At 33.1% G+C, this 20,177-nt stretch overlaps 1 protein-coding gene across 1 annotated transcript; it reads right to left on the bottom strand.

Annotated features, from left to right (window-relative positions):
* Positions 1-4,196: 4,196 nt before the first annotated feature.
* Positions 4,197-19,422, bottom strand: NTPase (ectonucleoside triphosphate diphosphohydrolase NTPase). The gene is made up of 9 exons (XM_088226039.1): positions 19,417-19,422; positions 18,887-18,980; positions 16,928-17,007; positions 11,925-12,180; positions 9,196-9,340; positions 8,090-8,236; positions 7,301-7,518; positions 6,662-6,825; positions 4,197-5,988 (listed from the first exon to the last, which is right to left on the bottom strand). The coding sequence occupies exons 1-9, from the start codon at positions 19,420-19,422 to the stop codon at positions 5,911-5,913; spliced, it is 1,188 nt and encodes a 395-aa protein (XP_088082165.1). The 3' UTR covers positions 4,197-5,910.
* Positions 19,423-20,177: the final 755 nt, after the last annotated feature.

Here is a 20,177-nt window from a genome sequence, read left to right as displayed (position 1 = left end):
GAATAATTGAGCCAAAGTTGATATTTTACAAATTCCGGGTCATATTTGAACATAAGTGATGCTTTGGAAAAAACTTAAAACCCACATGTTATCAAAATCTTTTGAATAAATTCTTAGCATGTGATGACAAAGTACATTGTTTTTCTTCAATTACAAATTAAAAAGGTTGAAATTAAATTTATATCTTTATATAATCACTTTGTAAAGCGCCCTTGAAGATTAATATTACGAAAATGGCGGTATATAAGTTATCCAGAATAATAAGATATGTATCCATATGAATGTTAAGAGATTAAAATTCATAATGGCTTTAAATAAAAGTTGAAACTCTCCATGTAAAAGTAGCAAAACAGTTTAAATGCACGAGTACCAATATAAAACTATATAAAAACAGTTCAAAGTGCAGTATATTCTTTTTAATACTGTTCAGATAATTTAAAGTTATTCCAGATTTGTGAAAATACCCCAGTATCAGATTAATGCAAGCTACTTTCAACCGACTTTACAGTTCTTTGGTGGCGTTTAAGTTAACAAGGTTCTACTGTGCGTAATAAATCATTCCTATAATCTATATTATAAAGCATTATTAATTTGTCACAATCTTACTCATAAAAGTTACTAATTCCAAGTTTAAGCCTGGCCTTTGTCCATGGTTACAAAAAGTACAACTTGAAAAAGTACAGATTGTCTTTATTACATTGCTAAATCCAGGCATAAATGTTAAGCAAGGTTTATAAGTAAGACTGTTATTGTAAATGATAAAACTGTTACTTAAAATGACAATAATATTATGATAAACATATGTTGTATATTGGGAAAACAGGAGTACATGAAAATGTAGTTGTGAGCTTCAAATTTAGCATATAAGAGTTCTTTTTAAACAGAAGAGTGTTTTGCAACGCCCAATATGATGACCGTAATAAAGGTTTATACTAAAGTTGGACTGATCAGTTTTATTTACAGTAAAACCCATGTTTTACGTTTTAAAGGAGCAACACAAAAAGTGTAAAACTAAGGAAAACTTTGGAAAAAAGTGAGGAAATGAAAAATGTACGGAAAAAAATAAAATTTCATTAAAATATAATTATTGTACAAGACTATACTAAATATACTGCAGAAAAATTGTAAGAACTATCATGGATATCATTTCATAAATATTTTTATCTAGGTACTTAACCTTAAAAACACGAAAATAAAGATTTGAATTACTAAATATTGGGAAATTTGGCACCACAAAATTTCAACTGTCATTTACATCGCAGCAAAACTGTTTCACACTTTTATGATAACTGTTTAAACTATCTCCTTTTCGCATTATGTTTATAACATCAAATAATATTTCTATTGCCAATTTTATAAACTTTCTGCATCGTAATTTATTGATGTAAAGACTTTATTATTCCTAAACATGCGTCAAATGCATGTCACTTTTTAGTAAAATGTCAAAATTAGACACTTAAACAAAATGGTTAATTACACTGCACGTACTTTGAATTTAGTTTGACATAATAATTTACACATTTTTTTATTTACCTCAATTTTATTCTCCATTCACGCGGCGGCGCGCGGCTCGTCTTTTGACAGATCGAATGAGTTATGAAAAAATTTCGACGCAAAATCGGGGTAATGAAAAACGTTAATTGGGGGGAATATTTAAATGAGAATGTATGAAAAAAATGGGACCTTTATATTTCGGTGTAAAAAGCGGAAAAACATAAAATCGAGGAACGTAAAAACAACGAGGTTTTACTGTAATAGGATCAGCATTCGCATGCCATAATTTTGAAAACAACTTTTTTTTCTCATTTGAGGCGGTCAGCGCGAAGTGACTTAACCCACAAACACGTAGAACAGAGATAATCGCATTCAAAGTTTGTCAATGTAGCTATATGATGTTTAAACTGGGAATGCAATGGGAAACAAATATTGTCCTAAAGCTCTGTAAATGCTTAGACTTCTGAATTCTCTTCTCAACATTTTCCCTCTCTGTTGCAATAAATTTTAATGTCAAATATAATAAAATATAAATAGTAACTCTTTAAAAAGACAAATCACACATTATATTGCGACAAAAATACAGTGAGGGCTTAAGGTGATTCTAAAAGAAAATATGAAACTATTTTTTTTAATATTTTTTTATTGAAAAAAATAAATATTTGCGTTCTCATAATTTACGCAAATATTTCATTTTGAGGGCCATTTTCAACAAGTTGTAAATAACTCACTACTAGAAAATAGGAATCAAGTTGGGGTAGAGTGGGATTCGAACCACAGATCTTTGATTCGTGAGTCCGAGACACCACGGGACCACAACCCGACTTTATAGATGGCGCTTTTATAATTTTTTATTTAAAAATGTCAGTTTTACGTTTTTTTTCAAGGGAAATTTTACAAAACTTGGTTTACGGAAACTACACTATATTGATTCTAACAAATTCCATAGCAAAATAATTTGGGTCCTTTTCACAAAATGGAGTCCAAAACAAAAAATAAGATAAGTAATTAATAAGATAAGTAGACTTTAAAATATAGCTTGATTAAAATTACAGCTGCCAAACTAATGTCACTAATGATGTGAAATTACCGATCACTGATCATGTACCGATCAAATCAACTTTTATCAGTTTTTTCATGCAAACATGAGACTCTGTTTCTGAAAATTGATATAAAAATGCAAAAACAAGCCTATTTTAGTGAGTTTAAGACAATTATTTACTAAAAAATAAGACATTAAATACTTTTTTTCATGAACAACAACAAATTAATTATTTGTTATTCGATCGATTTACGTTGATCAATTTGTCCATCTCTAACATTATTGCAAAATGATGTAACCTTGTAAAAACGTCGTTAATAATAAGATTAATTTGAGTTTTTTTAGTTTTAATGCTGATTTTGTGTAATTATTATAATTTATATGTCAACCATTGTATTAAAAAAATTAATTAACATGCCAGATACGAATGATTTTTCATGTGTCAATATAAATCACTCCATAGACGTTACCACAAAGTTGTGTCGTCCCCTTTGCTGACAAATGTCATTCTAGCTATATTTTAAGGACTATAGTTTCATATTTTCGTTTAATGAAAGACAATTTATGTGAAAATTTACATATAAAAATATAACATCAATATTCTTAGTAAAGGTTAAGAAATATTATATTTTTTTATTAGCACCCAAATATTTAGTTAATTAATAATAATAATTTTTAATTAAGTTAATTTAAAAAAATTAATGAACATTTACAAATGTGAATTTAAATATCTGCTAATTGGATCTTGAAAGGCCAATGTAAGAATTTATATTTATCTGTCCATCGTTTTATAGAAGGTCAATGTAAATTTTAAAAATTTTATGCTAACTAATTTATACACACATACATGTGTGGTAATGATTTTTATTAATATTTATTATAAAAAAATGACCAATAGTTAGTCGGAATCGTAGAACAAAACTAACCATAGATAAAGCAAATCAATCTTAAATATTTAAAGAATTAATTTCAAATAGATTCTTTTTGACATCCCACCTTACCGCCTATCTATTTTCAAATAACGCTGCTCACATAGAATTAAGAATAGTCCAGAAACCGCAAACAGAAGGCTACTAAACTACTCTTAAAGTAGTAGTTTTACGTTTTGACCCATTAGTTTCTTTGTAGACGTCGCTCAGTACCCAACTCCTGATTCGAATTCAACTATGCCGTGTTGTGTCGTTTTAAAGTGTAGAAATACTGGGATCTTAAAGAAACAGGATGGGATCACATTTCATGTGTAAGTAGCAAATGTATTACTTAATTTTTTTTTTCCATCTGTCAGAAAACAAAATGGACATTTTGTTAGTGTTGCCAGGGTAGTCAAATTTTTTACGGTACTTTACTCATCTGATGAGAACTAATAAAAATTGGACCTCTCGGATTAAACACCGCCGTGGTGGACATTTGACCGACATCATCTTTAAAACATCAAATATTATTTAACATGACATGAAAATATCAGTTTTATGTAAAATAAAATTGGTTTTATTTTTTAAGTTAAAAGTTCATTAATCCAATTACTCTTATTAAATGACCCTTTACTCATCTACTCTGTTGTGTCAATCAATGTTTCCGCGTGCACAATAAAATTTTAGAGAAATGAACGAATTGATTTTTTTTTCAATGTAATTATCATACATTTGTGTGTATGATTATATTTTTCGCGATCTGGCAACATTACGCGGCGACTTCACGCATGCGCGCGGCAAAAGTGGGGTTTTTTTTGACACAGTCCGATGTATTCAAATATGATTCTACACTCCGCTTCTTCTGGACTATTCTTAATTCTATGGTTGCTCATTTTATTATTTTTAAGTGTACTTTTTGAATTTTTGGGATGAAAAGCAAGTAGCCTATTTTCCTTCCCATCTTTTCAGGTTTCTCTGTGCAAAAAATCAAGTCTTCTCAAGATTGCTTCTATAATATAAATATGGATTACCGATGTTGGGTGGGGCAAATCTGCCCCATTTGACAATTTAATCTCATTAATAAAAATTCAACATAAAGATACCTTCAACATTAAACACAGGAATAATAAGTTAACAAAACATTATTTTATAAGTTAACTCTAGATATATTTTTTCTAAAAAAATAATACATAATATCGTGGGGAAATTACTACAGCTGGCTAACATCAAAATCAGCATTTTTGAGTTGCCCACTAAAAACACATTTTTGTACCTTCCTCCATGAATGCTACAAATTGGCGAGTAGAGTAGAGAAGCCCTATCACTATGTTTCACAGAACGCAAGCGATATCAGTTAGCAACAAATTGGCGGCCATTTTGTTTTGTTTGATAACATACGCGTAACGGTTCTATGAAATGCTTTTGTCGCTGTGCTTAATTTTGTTTGTAAATAACTTAGATATTTACGTTATAATAAATAAAAATCGACAATAGTGAATTGCAGTATGTTTGGTCAAAACAGTAGGAGCGACAAGGGTGTTAAAGGAGTCAGTTTTCACAGGTAATTGATTTGGAATATTTTCCCATGATTTACATTGATTTTTGGCATTTAGTTGCTTAAAAACTTTCCTTATATCAACATATTTACTTCAGATACTATTTTATCTCAATTTGGGGGATAAATTTGTGAATTAAAGTATGTTTACTGTTGATAATGACAGTTGATTACGGGCAATATTTCGGGGCCGCACTAGGCATCCATATAAAGTTTGAGTCTTTATCGAGTAGAGGTCGATTCCAATTTTACTCGAAAATAGCAATGTCAACCTTGAAATTGCATCTAAAATGACGTGTCCAAATTTCAGGCCGCTACGATTCGCCGTTTCGAAGATGTGACGGACAAACAAACAAACTCAACACAGGACTTTGGTTCCATGGAGTCGGGATTTATGTCTCAATAAATAAATGTAACATAAGTATATTGTAAATAAAATGAATAAATAAATAAAAAAATTAACACACACATGTATTTTCAGTTTTATAAAATAAATATAGGCGAATTATAAAAAAATAAATTGGAATAAAACTGCAGTAATAAATACACAGGTACATATTTAAAAGTATTTACAATGCAAATTAATATCCATTTGGCGATTCTCGACGTGAGTATGGCCCATTGTTTTGCTGCGAACTGTAGCAAACTTAATACCCAATAGTCATATAATGGTTTTCCTACGTTTGGGCTCCTCTATAGCTTGGCACATTATTACTCCGAGGATTAATTACAATCATATCATGATGATTTAAATGCATGACTTGTCTATTTGTAACGTTCATGGAGGTTTTCTTGAAATTTTGAACTTAAAATGCTGATTTTGGAGTTACCAGTTGTAATAATTACCCTAGGATATTGAGAAGTATATTTGGCTAAAGGCGCGGCTGATATGTCGTTTTACCACATTGTTATAAGTCCCTGATGAGAGTATTGTACGCAAGCCCGAGTGCCCAAGATATTTCGTGGCCGTCGATCTTCTTAATTAGCTGAAAATAAGAAAACACATTAACCTTAAATTAAATTGATCACCATGTATATGGTTAGTGAAGCTTAAACTAAAAAAAAAACAGTTTTCAATCAATGTTGACTGTAATTAAAATCAAATTCTGTCAAAAATTAAATTCGTATGACACTTAGAACCTGCTGAGAGTTGCTTCTTATAATTCAATTTAATTTGAAAAACACATTTATATGTAAACTGATTTGCATAGAGTTGAGGGCATTGGAAGCAAAGATAGCAACCTCTAAAAAAAAATTTTTTTGGTTTTGTCATTCTGTAGTATATCAACTTTATTTTAAACTCATGAGTTGAGTTGCAAACGTAGTTTAAAATCATACTTCTGATGGTTAGAAAATAGTGTTTGGAAGCAAACATAGCAATATCCATCAGCCATTTTATTCGACCAATGACAGGCTTGAGATTTAAATTTTCAAAATGGCCGTGCCATACAAATATTAAGAAAGTTTTTTGAATTTGTCTTTCTATTAAAGCTAATTTATTAGTATCTTAAACTTTAAGTTCAGTGAAAATAACATTTCTAACATAAAGACTGTCTTTGGCATTAGTGTAGCAGTTTTTGTTATTTTTCTTGAAAACACCAAAACGGGAGTAATAATAATAATAATAAATAATGAAAATAGTTGAGTATCAGGTCCTACCTCGACTTCCTTATTTTTGTCTAGACTGAAGGCTTCCTGCAGGAGGATGGATATAAATGTGAGGTCGAGACAAGCGAAGGGCTGGTCCACATTAGGTGAGGAACACTCTCTCTCTGATGCTTGAGCAAAGCTTTCCACCTTAACTTTGCCTCCAGTAACGGGATCTGAAATCGCCACAAATATTGCAAAAAATATTCAATTTAATCAATAATGCCATACATGTGAAGGATTTTGGTAGTTTTTGGGGGTGTGGAGCTTCTAACCCGGTTGGAGATTGACAGAAGACACGAGGTTTGAGGTTCAATGGTGTATTTATTACACGGTGAAATTGTAGGAGTGGAGTGATGTTTCAAAAAAATCTTAAAACCCACTAGTTTTGTTTTATAAATTACTCCGCGTATGATGTCTCAAGTTCTCTTCCGCTTCTTCTCGGTCAGTTAAGCCAATTGGTACGTTAAGGATAAGTAAACCGGAAATCTTCCACAACTCTCTTATCATTAGTTGATTCATATTAACCTGTGATGTCATTCAAGGTAGATAGTTTTTATTAAAGGGCTGAAGTTTCTTATTAGTGTCATGACAAAACCAGTAGACAAAGAAAAGTCAGCAAGTTATACTTTTGATTTATAATTTACTTACCAATGAGACCGGCCTCTGTGGCACGATCGTAGTAATAACTGAAGGCATTGATTTCTTGAATCACAAGTCCAGTGGGAATGGGGGTGTTCTGTAATAACTTGCGAGTCATCTTCTCCAGCAGAGATCGACACTTCTCCAGCTTCACAATGGGAACGCGCTCCGACACTGAAAGTTGCGTCTCTTTTACGTCCAAAAAGTTTGAATCCGACTGGGCTCCGCTGAAAATCATTACAAAATATATACATTTATTTATTTATTAGTGTGTAGACGGCACAAATGCCTTTTATAAACATACATACATTAAAAATAACAATGTTCTATTACAAAATTATGAAATAATATAATAACAATATAAGAGGTTATAAAAAACGTTCATTGTTGGGATATTTTAATGAGAATGTACGAAAAGAAATAGGACCTAAACATTAACGTAAAATTGAGGAACGTAAATATGAGGTTTTACTGTAATAACTTATTTCAAAGCCATTCATTTATTGTGGAAATATAAAACTAATGTTAATATTGTGTCACACATTTTTTTTTATAAATGTCGCAGCCGGATTGTTTTTGTTTTTATCCAGAAAGCATATTAACAATGTTTTGAGTAAGTCTAAATGTTTATAGACAGGTGGGATTTCTTCCCTAGGGAGTTATTTAGATCTAAATTTGCTGCAACAGAGAGGGAAAAACGAAACCGATGCAAACAGGGCTCCAGTTCTCAGATAAATATTTAATGCAATCAAAAAATTTAATATTAACAAATGAGTATTACTGAATGACTTGGCCTACCTGACAAAGTAATCGACATTGGAATATCTCCATGGGTGATCCCTGATGATGGGATTTATACAGTCCGACTCCACGTGAGTTGCCTCTTCTCCGTTCTGTACCAGAAATGCTCCACGGCGCGCTGCCATCAACCCCAAATTCAGAAAACTGCCAAAACAAAAAATAAGCTAATTTTTCAGCCTGTACTTTTCTTCTTGAACTAAAAATAAATTGACAAATATGAAATCGTAAACATCAGTGTGAACGGAGATATTCTGAATCAGGTAGATGAATTTGTGTAAATTAAAGAAGTGAAATTTTAGTTGGGATCTGAACTGACTGGGACTGTCGATAATTCGTAAGTTTGAAGGCAATTGGTTCCAGGCAGAGGGGCCGAACTCCGAATCTAGTGTTTGGGAAGCACCGGATTTCGACAAGTTTTCCTCTGCCTGAATCAAATGCTGACCTAAGAGTAGATTTTCTTTGACATGTATTTTCCCTAATGCAAAGGTCCGATGGGTATCTTGGAGCCATTTCATGAAAGGATTTGAATACTGTCCAGCAAAGCTTGTATTTTATTCTCTCTGGGCTTTTTAACTAGTGCAAATCTCGAAGATGTGAGATGTGAGAATATTTTTTTACTCCCGTAATAAGCCTCGCTGCTGCATTGAAAACAGATTGAACTTTATTAGTTTGGTATTTTGGAAGATTTGCGAATATTCAATTACAGTAATCTAGACGTGAAACGACAAGAGCGTTCACAAGAGCTTTAGTTGCGTCTATAGGAATATTTCTCCGTACGGAATTGATCTGTTGGAGATGGGATAAACCAGCACTTACCGTTTTATTGACCCGAGAATGAAGAGAAAGATCTGAATCTAAATGAACACCCAGTAGTTTAACATTTATACTAGGGGCAAGATCACAACCTGTGATTGAAATTAGAGATCGGTCTAAAGGGTGTTCTCGCTTTTTTGTCGCTGTGATGCATGGAGGATCTTTGAGGACACCAAATGCTCCAACTAGCGAGCGGACATGGAATGATGATGATGATGGTTATTAACATTTGAAATTTTCATAATCTTGAAAACGTTATAAGTTTACGATTGAAACTAATAATATTGTACCTGTATGTAAATAGAGAAACGTTTCTTTGTGGGCCGGGCAGCGTGACGAGAGGCAGGTTAGTTCCCTTTCCGCGAGGTTCGTACGTTATCTGCGTGGAACCACCACCAAGATCCAAAGCTGCGTGTGTTAATGTGTTCAATTTCCCTGAAACAAAGAATGGATGTCTTTCAAGAAATGCTTCCAGGGAAAATCGTTTCATAGTGAAATTTATATAAGGCACGATAAACGATAAGTTATTCTGGGTTATTGTGCGGTGTGACGTTCGAATTTCATTTATAGGTTTATACTTTTTGAACTGTATGTAGCGTAAAAACTTCCACTGAACTGTTTTCAAGTTAAAAGAGTTGCAGTTGTACAAAGGGCTCCGGACTGACGATGCATATTCCAGTTGTGATCGGACCAGAGCACAATACAAAGATTTTATAGAAGCGATGCTACTAAAATTTTTCGTATTCCGGATAATGAAGTCCAGCATCTGCATAGGCTTATTAGCAATTGTCATTCTATGGAGCGTAAAGGTTAGCTTTTCATCAAAAGTTTATTTATTTATTTTATTTTATTTGGGATTTTTACAGCTATTACATAAACAAAATAATTAGAAAAATCTTAACAATACTAAAGCCAATTAAAAAAATCCACTGTAAATATAATGACACATAATATATAAGAAGTTTAGTAATTGTATTTGTGTGACGTTTGTATTCATGTGTATGTGAATGTGTGTATGCGTGAATGAATGAGGGAGAGGATACATGTGCGTGTGGGAATGAATGAGGGAGAGGGTGCGTGTGTGTGGGTGCGTAAGTATGAAAAAAATATTTGCTTAAAACTTGTAAATTGTATTAAAAATGGTACAATAAAGAGCTTAGTAAAAAGTTAGAAACCTTTTTGTTAAAATTCAAATGACGAAATGATATAAATTGTTTTTTTTTTTTAAGTATGTTAAATTTCAAAACCGTATTCTGAAAAAAAAAGCATTTTATTTTTTAAATTCAACTAATACACATCGAATGAATAATGTGCGACGAGTCCTATACAATACGGCAGGTAACCACAAAATGCAGTAAATACGAAATAATGACAACAATAAAATAAGGTTTGACAATACGCAAACGTTGATTCAAAACGAACACACAAATGCATATTACCAAAAAGTTACTCGAGATCTCTGATTTGTGGGACAAGAGTAATTAAAGTGTCGTTAATTGAGTATGATGATGGAATGAGGTTTCGTGAACGACAAAAAGACATGTGTCCTATGCATCTTTAGAAAGGGAATTATGATAGTGATCATACAAGACATTTGTACAAAAACACAAATATTCACAAACATCTCAATATAATAGGAAAGCTAGATTTGTACAAAAAATTTAATATTTACACATTAGGAAAGCCATTTAAAACATAGGTAATGGTGAATGTCCTGAATTATAGTTTAATTTTTAGTTTTTCTTCAATATAGGTATAATTTACACGCTTATTGAAAGTCAATATATAAATGCTGTTAGATGGCCAACACATGTTTTAATTTAAATTGTTAATATATATTTTTAGTTTTTTACTGATTTAATTTTTAAGATCCTCATGACTTTTTAACTTGTTTTAACTATGTATTTATTTTTTAAATTTTTATTACATCTTTTACTTTATTTTTTAATATGCTGTTTTTTTTTTTTCTCTTTCTACTCGGTATTTTGCTATGTTTTTTTTTTCTTTCTTTCTTTAAATATGCTTTTTGCTATACAACATACATTCATTTTTTTATTATGACTTTAAATATGTTTCTTACTATGTATTCTGTTTTTATTTCGCATTTTACTAAGTTTCAAAATATTTTTATAGACATATTTATATATTTTCATGGTTTTTTACTGTTTTCACTGCATTTATTATTTTGTTTTTATAATTTATTTTTTTGCTACGTTTTTTTGCTACATTTTTACTATGTTTTTACTACATTTTTATTATGTTTTTACTACATTTTTACTATGTTTTTACTACAATTTTACTATGTTTTTATTACATTTTACTATGTTTTTACTACATTTTTTACCATGTTTTTACTCCATTTTTTACTTTGTTTTTCACTTTGTCCTGTATCTTTATAACTGTTTCTATAAATTGATTACTGTTTTTTTATATTTTTTTGACTGTCTTAGAACGGGGTAAATAACCCTAGTTAGACAGTCAAAGAAACTTTACATAAATTATAATTTAGTGTATGTAAAATAATGATAATAAATAAAAATAAATAAACAAAACAACATAAAGAGATAGTCAGGTTTCAATAAATAGCTACACATTCCAAAAATAATCAAATAAACTAACACAAATAAAATAATACTATTAGTTCCATATGCTGCTATCTTCCATGTACTCATTAAGTCCATAATAGGCCTTTTTTTGAGGTACGCTTTTTATAGAAATTTTGAATTTATTGTCCGCCGTAATTAGGACATTGTCGGGTATTCTAATTTAGAAGCGTACGCAGTGCGCAGTGCCCCACAAATGATGCGCTTACCTTACTTAGCTTCAATTTCGGGATTACCAATTTGTCTTTTTTTCTAGTATTGTGATTATGATTGTTGCTATTTTTTTGAAAGAGCGATATAATGAGTAACAGGTCACAAGCCTTGTAAATGCCTTGACTATCATATTCCCTCCTTAAAACTGCTCTACATCTGTTTTTAAATACTTACCAATGCATGAGTTGTTTAAAATCACTCACTTTTTAAAAAGTTGACTGTAAACCAGGAGTTGATTCCCTCGTCCCTTCCGTCCATGATCTCCACAGCGTCCGCGCTGAGGCGGAAGCCGGTGCGAGACAGGGCCGCTCGTGTGGTGTCCAGCAGACGCTCCGCAGAGCCGGCCTTCAGCAGCCGGAGACCAGCCGTGGCCCTCAGGAGCAGAGGGGTGGAAGAACGGTAGCGCTCGGGAATCTCCGGATAGGCGTGGGATACAAGGTCCAGTATAGACTGAGCACCCTGGAAATTTTCATAATTATAAAAATAAAAATTATAAAATAAGAACACAACTTCTCTACCTGTCTCAGGATACGCCCATTCGAAGTGATCATTTTTTTAATTCATTTTTTTAATAATCATTTTAGGCCAGGAAGCCCAACCACAGAACACCCAGGTTTGAGAAAAATCACACTTAATTTTTGTGTTCTCAGTTAGAATCGAACCCGGAACCTTTCGCGCATGAGTAAAGCGTTTTAACCACTACACCATGGAGCCCGCTTTCATAACTTAATTGTACCTTGATAAGGAAGCTTGTGTAGCTTCGAAACCAGTCAGTAATCAAATAATTATTAACAATATTTTGAGTTGGTCCAAATTTTTGTGGACTGACAAATTTTTGGCCAAGGACTGGATTCAACTCCCTGGGGAGCAGTTAATATTAACATATTACACCAGAGATGAAGAACATTTTAGAGAATGACAGATCATAAGCCCTAGACTTCTATATTACCTTCTCTAAAATGTTCTTCACCTCTGTTGTAATATTTTAGGTACATATTACTAAGTGGTTAAAAACAAACTTTTTTATTTCAATTTTAACATTGAAATAATTACCCTACTTTGCTCATCATATGAGAGAACTTATGAAAATTGGACCTCGGATTAAACAACGCCGTGGTGGACATTTGACCGATATTATCTTTCAAACATCAAATATTATTTGACATGATATAAAAATGTCCGTTTTATGTAAAATAAAATTTGTTTTAAGTTCAAAGTTCATTAGTTCAATTACCGTTGTTTAATGACCCTTTTACATATCTACTCTGCTGTGTCGTCAATCAATATTTCCACGTGCACAATAAAATTTTAGAGAAATTAACAGATTGCTTTTTTTTTACCTTACATTCGTGTTATGATTATATTTTTTCCCATCTAGCAACATTACCCGGCGACTTCACAAATGCACGCGGCGAAAGTGGGGCAAAGTGGGGGGACTTTTGGACACAGTCCGATGTATTCAAATATGATTCTACGCTCCTTCTGGACTATTCTTAATTCTATGCTCTATGCCATACATTTTAATTATAATCATAATTATTCATGATGAATTTACAATGATAATGCAAATTTATTTCATCACTACATTATGCATATCAATTTGATAAAAGAAGAGTTGTGAATATGACAAACCACATCTTTATTCAAATGACAATATTACATATTACAGAATACTCTCATTTCAGCGTCGTTGACAAACGAAGAAAACGACTCGAGACAATTTGCATGATAATTGGTTATAACTTAGGTGTTAATTCCGTAACAAGCTGTCATTACCGGAATATAATTGATCTCCTTAACTGTCTTCATAATGGACCCATTATTCGTCCCTGAAATCCCTTCTGTCTTTGCTTTTCAAGCAACTGTTCACAAGCAAACAAACGACGTTCAGCATCTCTCGGTTTCAATGTGTACACCCAATTTCCTTGCTTCTGAATCATTCCTATGGTTTTGAAGCATTTAAAATAGCTTGTTGATTCACCCCCAATGATTGTTTGCAAATCTTCTTGACTTTGACTGGAGTCTTCATCAAGTAGTGCTGTAACCGACCCGTTACAGGGGGTGGCGGCTTCGTCTCCCTGGTTCCGTTCAATCGGCCCACCCGGCGTAAATGGGGAGCCTGAGCCCGGCGCACCGAGAAAGCACTGACCGCTAAGTCTACCTCAGTAGCCCTGAAAAGGGCTTTCCAACGCATCCTGTTGGTGCAAAGAGGCGAGCGTAGTCAGGACAGTCACGGCGGAAGGCAGCAGCGAAGCACGAAGTCCAGCGGGAAGCGGAGGGCAGGAGCGGAGAGTAAAACGCAGTAGTACTGTCTTGAGCGAACTAACATTTATTTCTAAGTGAACCCATTATAAGGCCCTCGTGGCGCACTGCCCGACGCCCGAGCGCGCGGCCGCCGCCGTGTACGCGAGCCACCGTCGGGGAGTGGGGGTACGAGCGACCACTCACCCGGCCTCCCCCACTTACTCTGTTCCGATGGCAGTGTAATTCCCGAAGTAGTGTAGTGATATGACAGAGTGATATGATTCTAAAAATAAATCTCGCCGCGGCATTCAATACAGACTGTAGGTGAGTCATTTTATTCATTGGTAGACCTGCGTAGATACCATTACAATAATCGACTCTAGACACTACAAACGCATTTATTAATTGACGGGCGGCATCAACTGGCAAATTTTTGCGTATGCATTTAATCTGTCTCAGCTGGTAAAAGCATGAACTTATCGTTCTACTAATTTGAGCGTCAAGAGAAAGGTCAGAATTAAGGAAGCTATGGCTGTCTTTGACGTGAAAATCACTATTCTGGGCATAGAAACCACACACGGCTAGTTTTTTACTAATAGCGGCCTTATTATTAGTATTAGAGAGCATTGGATTAGCCTCAGCTGCAGATTTCTTCTTTTTGAAGCAGAAAATTAAAACCTCCCGCAAATGAGGAGAGTTTGGCTCGTAAACTGACATTTTCAATCTAGACTAATGTCTCTGTGAGGTTATACTGACAGATGCCCAAGTTTATTGCATGAGGTGTATTATTTATTTATTTCAACCAATTTTTTTTTACTGCTTTTAAAATATTTTGAAATTTATAATTTTGAATTCCCACAAAAACGTCACAATTCGGGTAAATTTTGAAATTTATTTGTGGTCATTTAAGTTTAAACTAGCGGACCCGACAGACGTTGTCCTGCCCGAACGTTGGCAAAAGACTTTTCATTGATAAATAGGTAATTGTTTGTGATTAAATTCCAAAACTAAAATTTGTTAATATTCAATTTAAGTGAGTACCTAGGTACTTGTTTATGGTTGAATTCCAAAACATCTGATAAATATTTTTTCAAATATGGCATTCTTTTTGCAAACGTCAAACTCCGGTCTTCTAACCAACACATGGGTGTACTTATGTAGGAATACGATTTTTTTAAATGTATTGAATTTAATATTTTTTAGTATTACAAAAATCCAGTCATAAAAAACATCACAAAAAACAAATGCTGTTTGTAAACATTCAAAAACAATTTTTTTTTGTACACAAAAAACAAACATCTTTCCATTTTTTTGTAAATGCATTCTCCTCGAATGCAACCCTGGTAGATCGATGAATAAAACATTTATGCTCCTTACTTCTTTTTCACATATTAGATTGAAGATTTTAATATCTATGAACACACACAGCGCAAAGATCTATATTTCTCTGAAAACCGCACGTAAATCGGTTAAGCCGTTTAGGAGGAGTTCAGTGACATCACACCTACAGAGGAATTATATATATAAAGATAGAACATCGTCACGAATCTTGACGTCACCCAAAAATGTTGCGTTTTTGTAGGGACATATTTTTAAATAATTCATTTCTTTAAGTTATGTATGAAAACATTTCTCCACAATATCCATATTGATTTCGAAAACACAATTAATTTTTCTAATTAAATATTTAGGTGTAATGTTGGATTCAAAACTTACATTTCACCAAAACGCTAAGATGGTAATAAATAAGATTGCAAAAAAAATATCAATTTTGAGAAGGATCAGAAGATTTATTGATAAGGACTCTTGCAAAACTATTTACAAAGCAATTATTGAACCACACGTTAACTACTGTAGTAGCATTTTATTTTTATCAAACAAAGAAAACATAGATAAACTAACTGTATTACAAAATAAAGCCTTTAGAATCATTTTGAAAAAAAAACAGATACACAAGGGTAAAGTCGATGGTAAATGAAATGAAATTATTAACATATAAACAAAGAATATTTTACAATACAAAGATATTTGTTTATAAAATTATAAACTCTAATAAAAAAACAGAATTTTGGAAAAAAATTGATCGGAACCAGCATGAACACGATCTCAATACTAGAGAAAAGAACAAAATTAGACTTCCATTTAGGAAAAAGGCAAAGTCACAAAATTCAATTTTATTTAAAGCAATTAAAAAGTATTACGAAATGGAAAAAAAATATTTATGAAGAAAAAAACATATCAAAATTTAAAATAATGGTCAAGACATATGTGATAAACAATTTATAAATTAAATATTTTTGCAATGTTATTATTAGAACACACATAACAATATGTATGATATGTGTGCCCTACTTTAAGATTTAAAAAAATAAAAAATTTAGAAAAATCCGAATCATATATTTTTATCCGTATTCATAGTATGTGATATTGCCCTATTGTTTCACCTTTTCAAACAAATGCCGACATTCGCTTAATTGCACCAAAACCAAAATATTTGGGTAAATCATAGGCTCTGGAATCATATTTCAAAGTCAACTAAGGCAAGAAAACACGCAGTTTCGAAATTCATAAAACAGGGTACAGAAAATAATATTATTTAATATATTGATAGAGACATACAAGATACTCAACAGTCACTACAGCTGCCCAAATTTTGATCCCATGTTCAAGCTTAAACAAGATGCTCGTCTTCGAGGCCACAGTCTCAGGCTGGAGAAAAAGAGATTCAATCTAAACCCACGGAAGCATTTCCTGGGCAATAGGGTTGTTGATGGTTGGATTGAGCTCCCACAAGAACTGATCTCAATGTGTAGTCTCAATGGGTGCAAAAATGGACTAGATTTGTTACAGAAAAGTTTAAGTGCGCCTACAGCTAAGTTTCATCAAAATAGATTTAAGCACATCAGCTTTAAGCTGCTCGCTTAAAATAATAATAATAATGGTTAATTCTTAAAAGAATTACCTTCTGTGGGTCGTCAACGTAGGAAGAGAGTCCCGGTTTCACCTCATAAAAAAGTTCACTATCCAATACTAGCTGACCACCTGAAAAGATAAAGAGAAATATTGTTATCAGAATTGTTATTGTTATTATTGTTACTTCAGAATACATGCATAAGGTACATTTTTGGTCTTGGGAAATATGACCACATTTCTGATTATCGTAGGCAACTGAAATGGCTCAAAATTAGACAGCAGAGACTATCACTCCCTCTCACTTCTGTTCAATGTATTTCATAGTCCTAATGCTCCTACACACCTGCGTGAAAAATTTCAACGCTTATCGGTTATGGTTTACCTCGTTTTAATTCTCAAGGCACTCTCCTAATACCCATCCACAATTCCTTTTTCTTCTTTAACTCATATAGTGTCCATGCGGCTCGACTGTGGAATCATCTTCCATCCACCATCAAAGATGTTACTACATTATCTCTGTTTGAATCACGTCTGAAGAAACGTCTCCTTTCTTTTCCTTAATCTCTCTTCCTTTCCTCTATCCTCTTTTTTCCTTTTTCCCATTGAGTAATAGTTCGGATTTAAGGTAATTTATAAACAAATACGTTTATTTATATTTTTATATATCTTTAGCTTTTTAATCTTTATTTTCTTTTGAATATGTTCTGTAACTTAAATTATAAAAAAAAAACTATTATTTTATTGGTTGGTTGGAAGAAATTGCCATTTGGCAATAAGCCCGCCAATGTACAAATAACATTATGTATAAAAAGTTAAATAAATAGAGACATTCACCCAAGCGTCAACCACAACCATAATACAAGATACTCTAATAGGGATCTGATACTAAGTGAAGGGGTCAACACTGTTCTGGCATCGAGACAACACTATTACGTAGACAAAAAGGTCCATAACCTTTTGCCAGAATCGTGGAAAGACGGGAGTGTTGTCAAGTTACGGAAGGTGTTGACCTCGCTCTTTCATGACATTGGTCGTAGGGAGTCAGAAAAGTTGATGCATGCCACGGATTGGAGAACCTTACTGGATGTCAAAAATAAAATACAAAAAAAAGGAATAATTTAAAAAAAATATATTTATAGATGACAACCATGAAGTTTCGCATAAATAAATTGTCTATGTTTTTATGAATGTATGTATGTATGGGTGTATGTACGTGTGTGTGTATGTACATGTGTATATATGTGTATATTTATATATATGTGTATGTCTGTATGTATATGAATCAAAATGTGTATCCGAATAAGTTTATATTTTGTTTGTCTGTGCTCTATATTAATTTGTTAACTATTATAATATATTAAAATGTAATTGCCTAGCTTGGAACGGGGTATGTACCCTTGTTAGCTGGGCAAAGTGAACATGGAATTGTATTTTGATGAAGAGTGTGAATAAATAAATAAATATCACAGCCTGGAAGCTTCAAAGGTACTATTTTTAACTAAAGTAACTATTTAAATTCCACAGGGGCATTCATCGGCTCCAATTTGTGTATGCGAAAAATCTCATCGACATAAAAGATTACATACAATTTCATGCATTTCTGATTAGCAATAAACTCTGCTCTTTGATTTGATTCCATGACTGTTTTACAACCAGGACCTTCTCGGCTTGAAAATATGAACATTGGACCACCTTGGGCTTTGGATAATGGAAATCTCTCTTTTTCTTCGTTTCCATATCCGCATGTGGACATCACCAGTTGCCTCCAGGAGACCATATCGCCAGCCAGCACTCTCGCCTCCTCCCACGTCAATCCAGCGCCCCTTAGTTCCGCCATATAACGTCGAAAATCATCATTGACGGCTTTGTGGAAAAAAGACGCTGTTCAATATCCAATTCTCCAATATGAATACCACGGTAGGTCCTATGGGCTGTCTAGGATATACGCAAAATTCTACGCTAGCACATTTCTTTCTTTAAAATATGTAAATATGATAATGCAACTTACCGACAAATGATTTGTGGAAAGAATAGGCCAAACCCGGGAGCCAGTGGAACCAGCGTCTATGATGACCGCGTATATGGGCTCCGTATAGCCGAGGCTGTCAGCTACTCGATCCATCATTGGAAACAATACTGATGTGTAAAAACCTAGAAAAAAAAAATAATTTACAAAATAATTAACACAGAACCTTTTTGAGAAGCGAATATTATGGGTTTACGACATGTCATTCATTAACCGGTTAAAGTGATAGCTTTTTAATGATATTTATTTATTTAACATAGCTTTTTAATGATATTTCTTTATTTAACATAGCTTTTTAATGATATTTCTTTATTTTACAAGTGTAATCTACATTAAATTTACGGGTTGTTTAATCCATCATGTTTAATGCAGACTGTAAATACTAGTTGGAAGTTGATGCATAGAAAGCAGATAGCTACTTAACTGCCGATATGTGCAGAAAAATCGGTCCACATTATCCGCAGAAGCCGTATTCAGCAAACGAATTGTCCAATTAATGGGTGAATTCTGACTTGCATTCGTACGGTTTCTGGGTGCGTAAAACAGTGCATGAGATATCGCTCTAATATAATTGTTATTGGGAACATACAAACTGATCTCTTTCATTACAATATTTGAGTTTGTCCAAATATTCATAGACATATTCTCTCATAACACGTTCTCTCATTATTTTTGTGAAAAACTTTAACTGGATGTATGTACTATTTTTTATATTCTGTATTCTTATATAACAACTGTTGCTTTTCCTTAATAAATAAAAATAAAATAAAATATAATATAATCCAATGAGATTCAATACATCTGTTATGATATTATTGCCATTTTTCACATATCCTTGATTCACATAAGTGAATTTTTGTGCGAAAACAAAACAGAATGTATCACATAAACACATATGGCAAAATTTTATAAATAGTCACTGCAATTTCAGGAGAATGCTGGCTACGAGCTCACCCAGATGCTTACGGGTCATGGTGGGTTCATGAGCTACCTGCATTGCTTCAAGCTCTCCGAGATCGACAGCTGCCCATGCGACGATGAAACTCCTCAAGATGTCCCTCACCTGTTGATGCATTGCCCCTTTTCAGCTTTCAAAGACAACAGCTGGAGGCGCAATGCGAAAGCTTGGGTGAAGATCTATGCGACATCTCATCGGTGATAGGTAATAAACTCACACGAGAGGTAGTATCGCACATGGTCAATATAGTGCAGGCAATTCGTAAAATAAACCAAAGTAGGGAAAAAATGACGAACACTTCTCTAGTGGAACGGA

This window comes from Micrasema longulum, unplaced genomic scaffold, assembly GCF_059751315.1.
Source record: "Micrasema longulum isolate JH-2025_06_02 unplaced genomic scaffold, ASM5975131v1 h1tg000403l, whole genome shotgun sequence".
Classification (NCBI taxonomy): Eukaryota; Metazoa; Arthropoda; class Insecta; order Trichoptera; family Brachycentridae; genus Micrasema; species Micrasema longulum.
The sequence above is the reverse complement of the archived record's forward strand: the minus strand, read 5'-3'. Positions and strand labels throughout refer to the sequence as shown.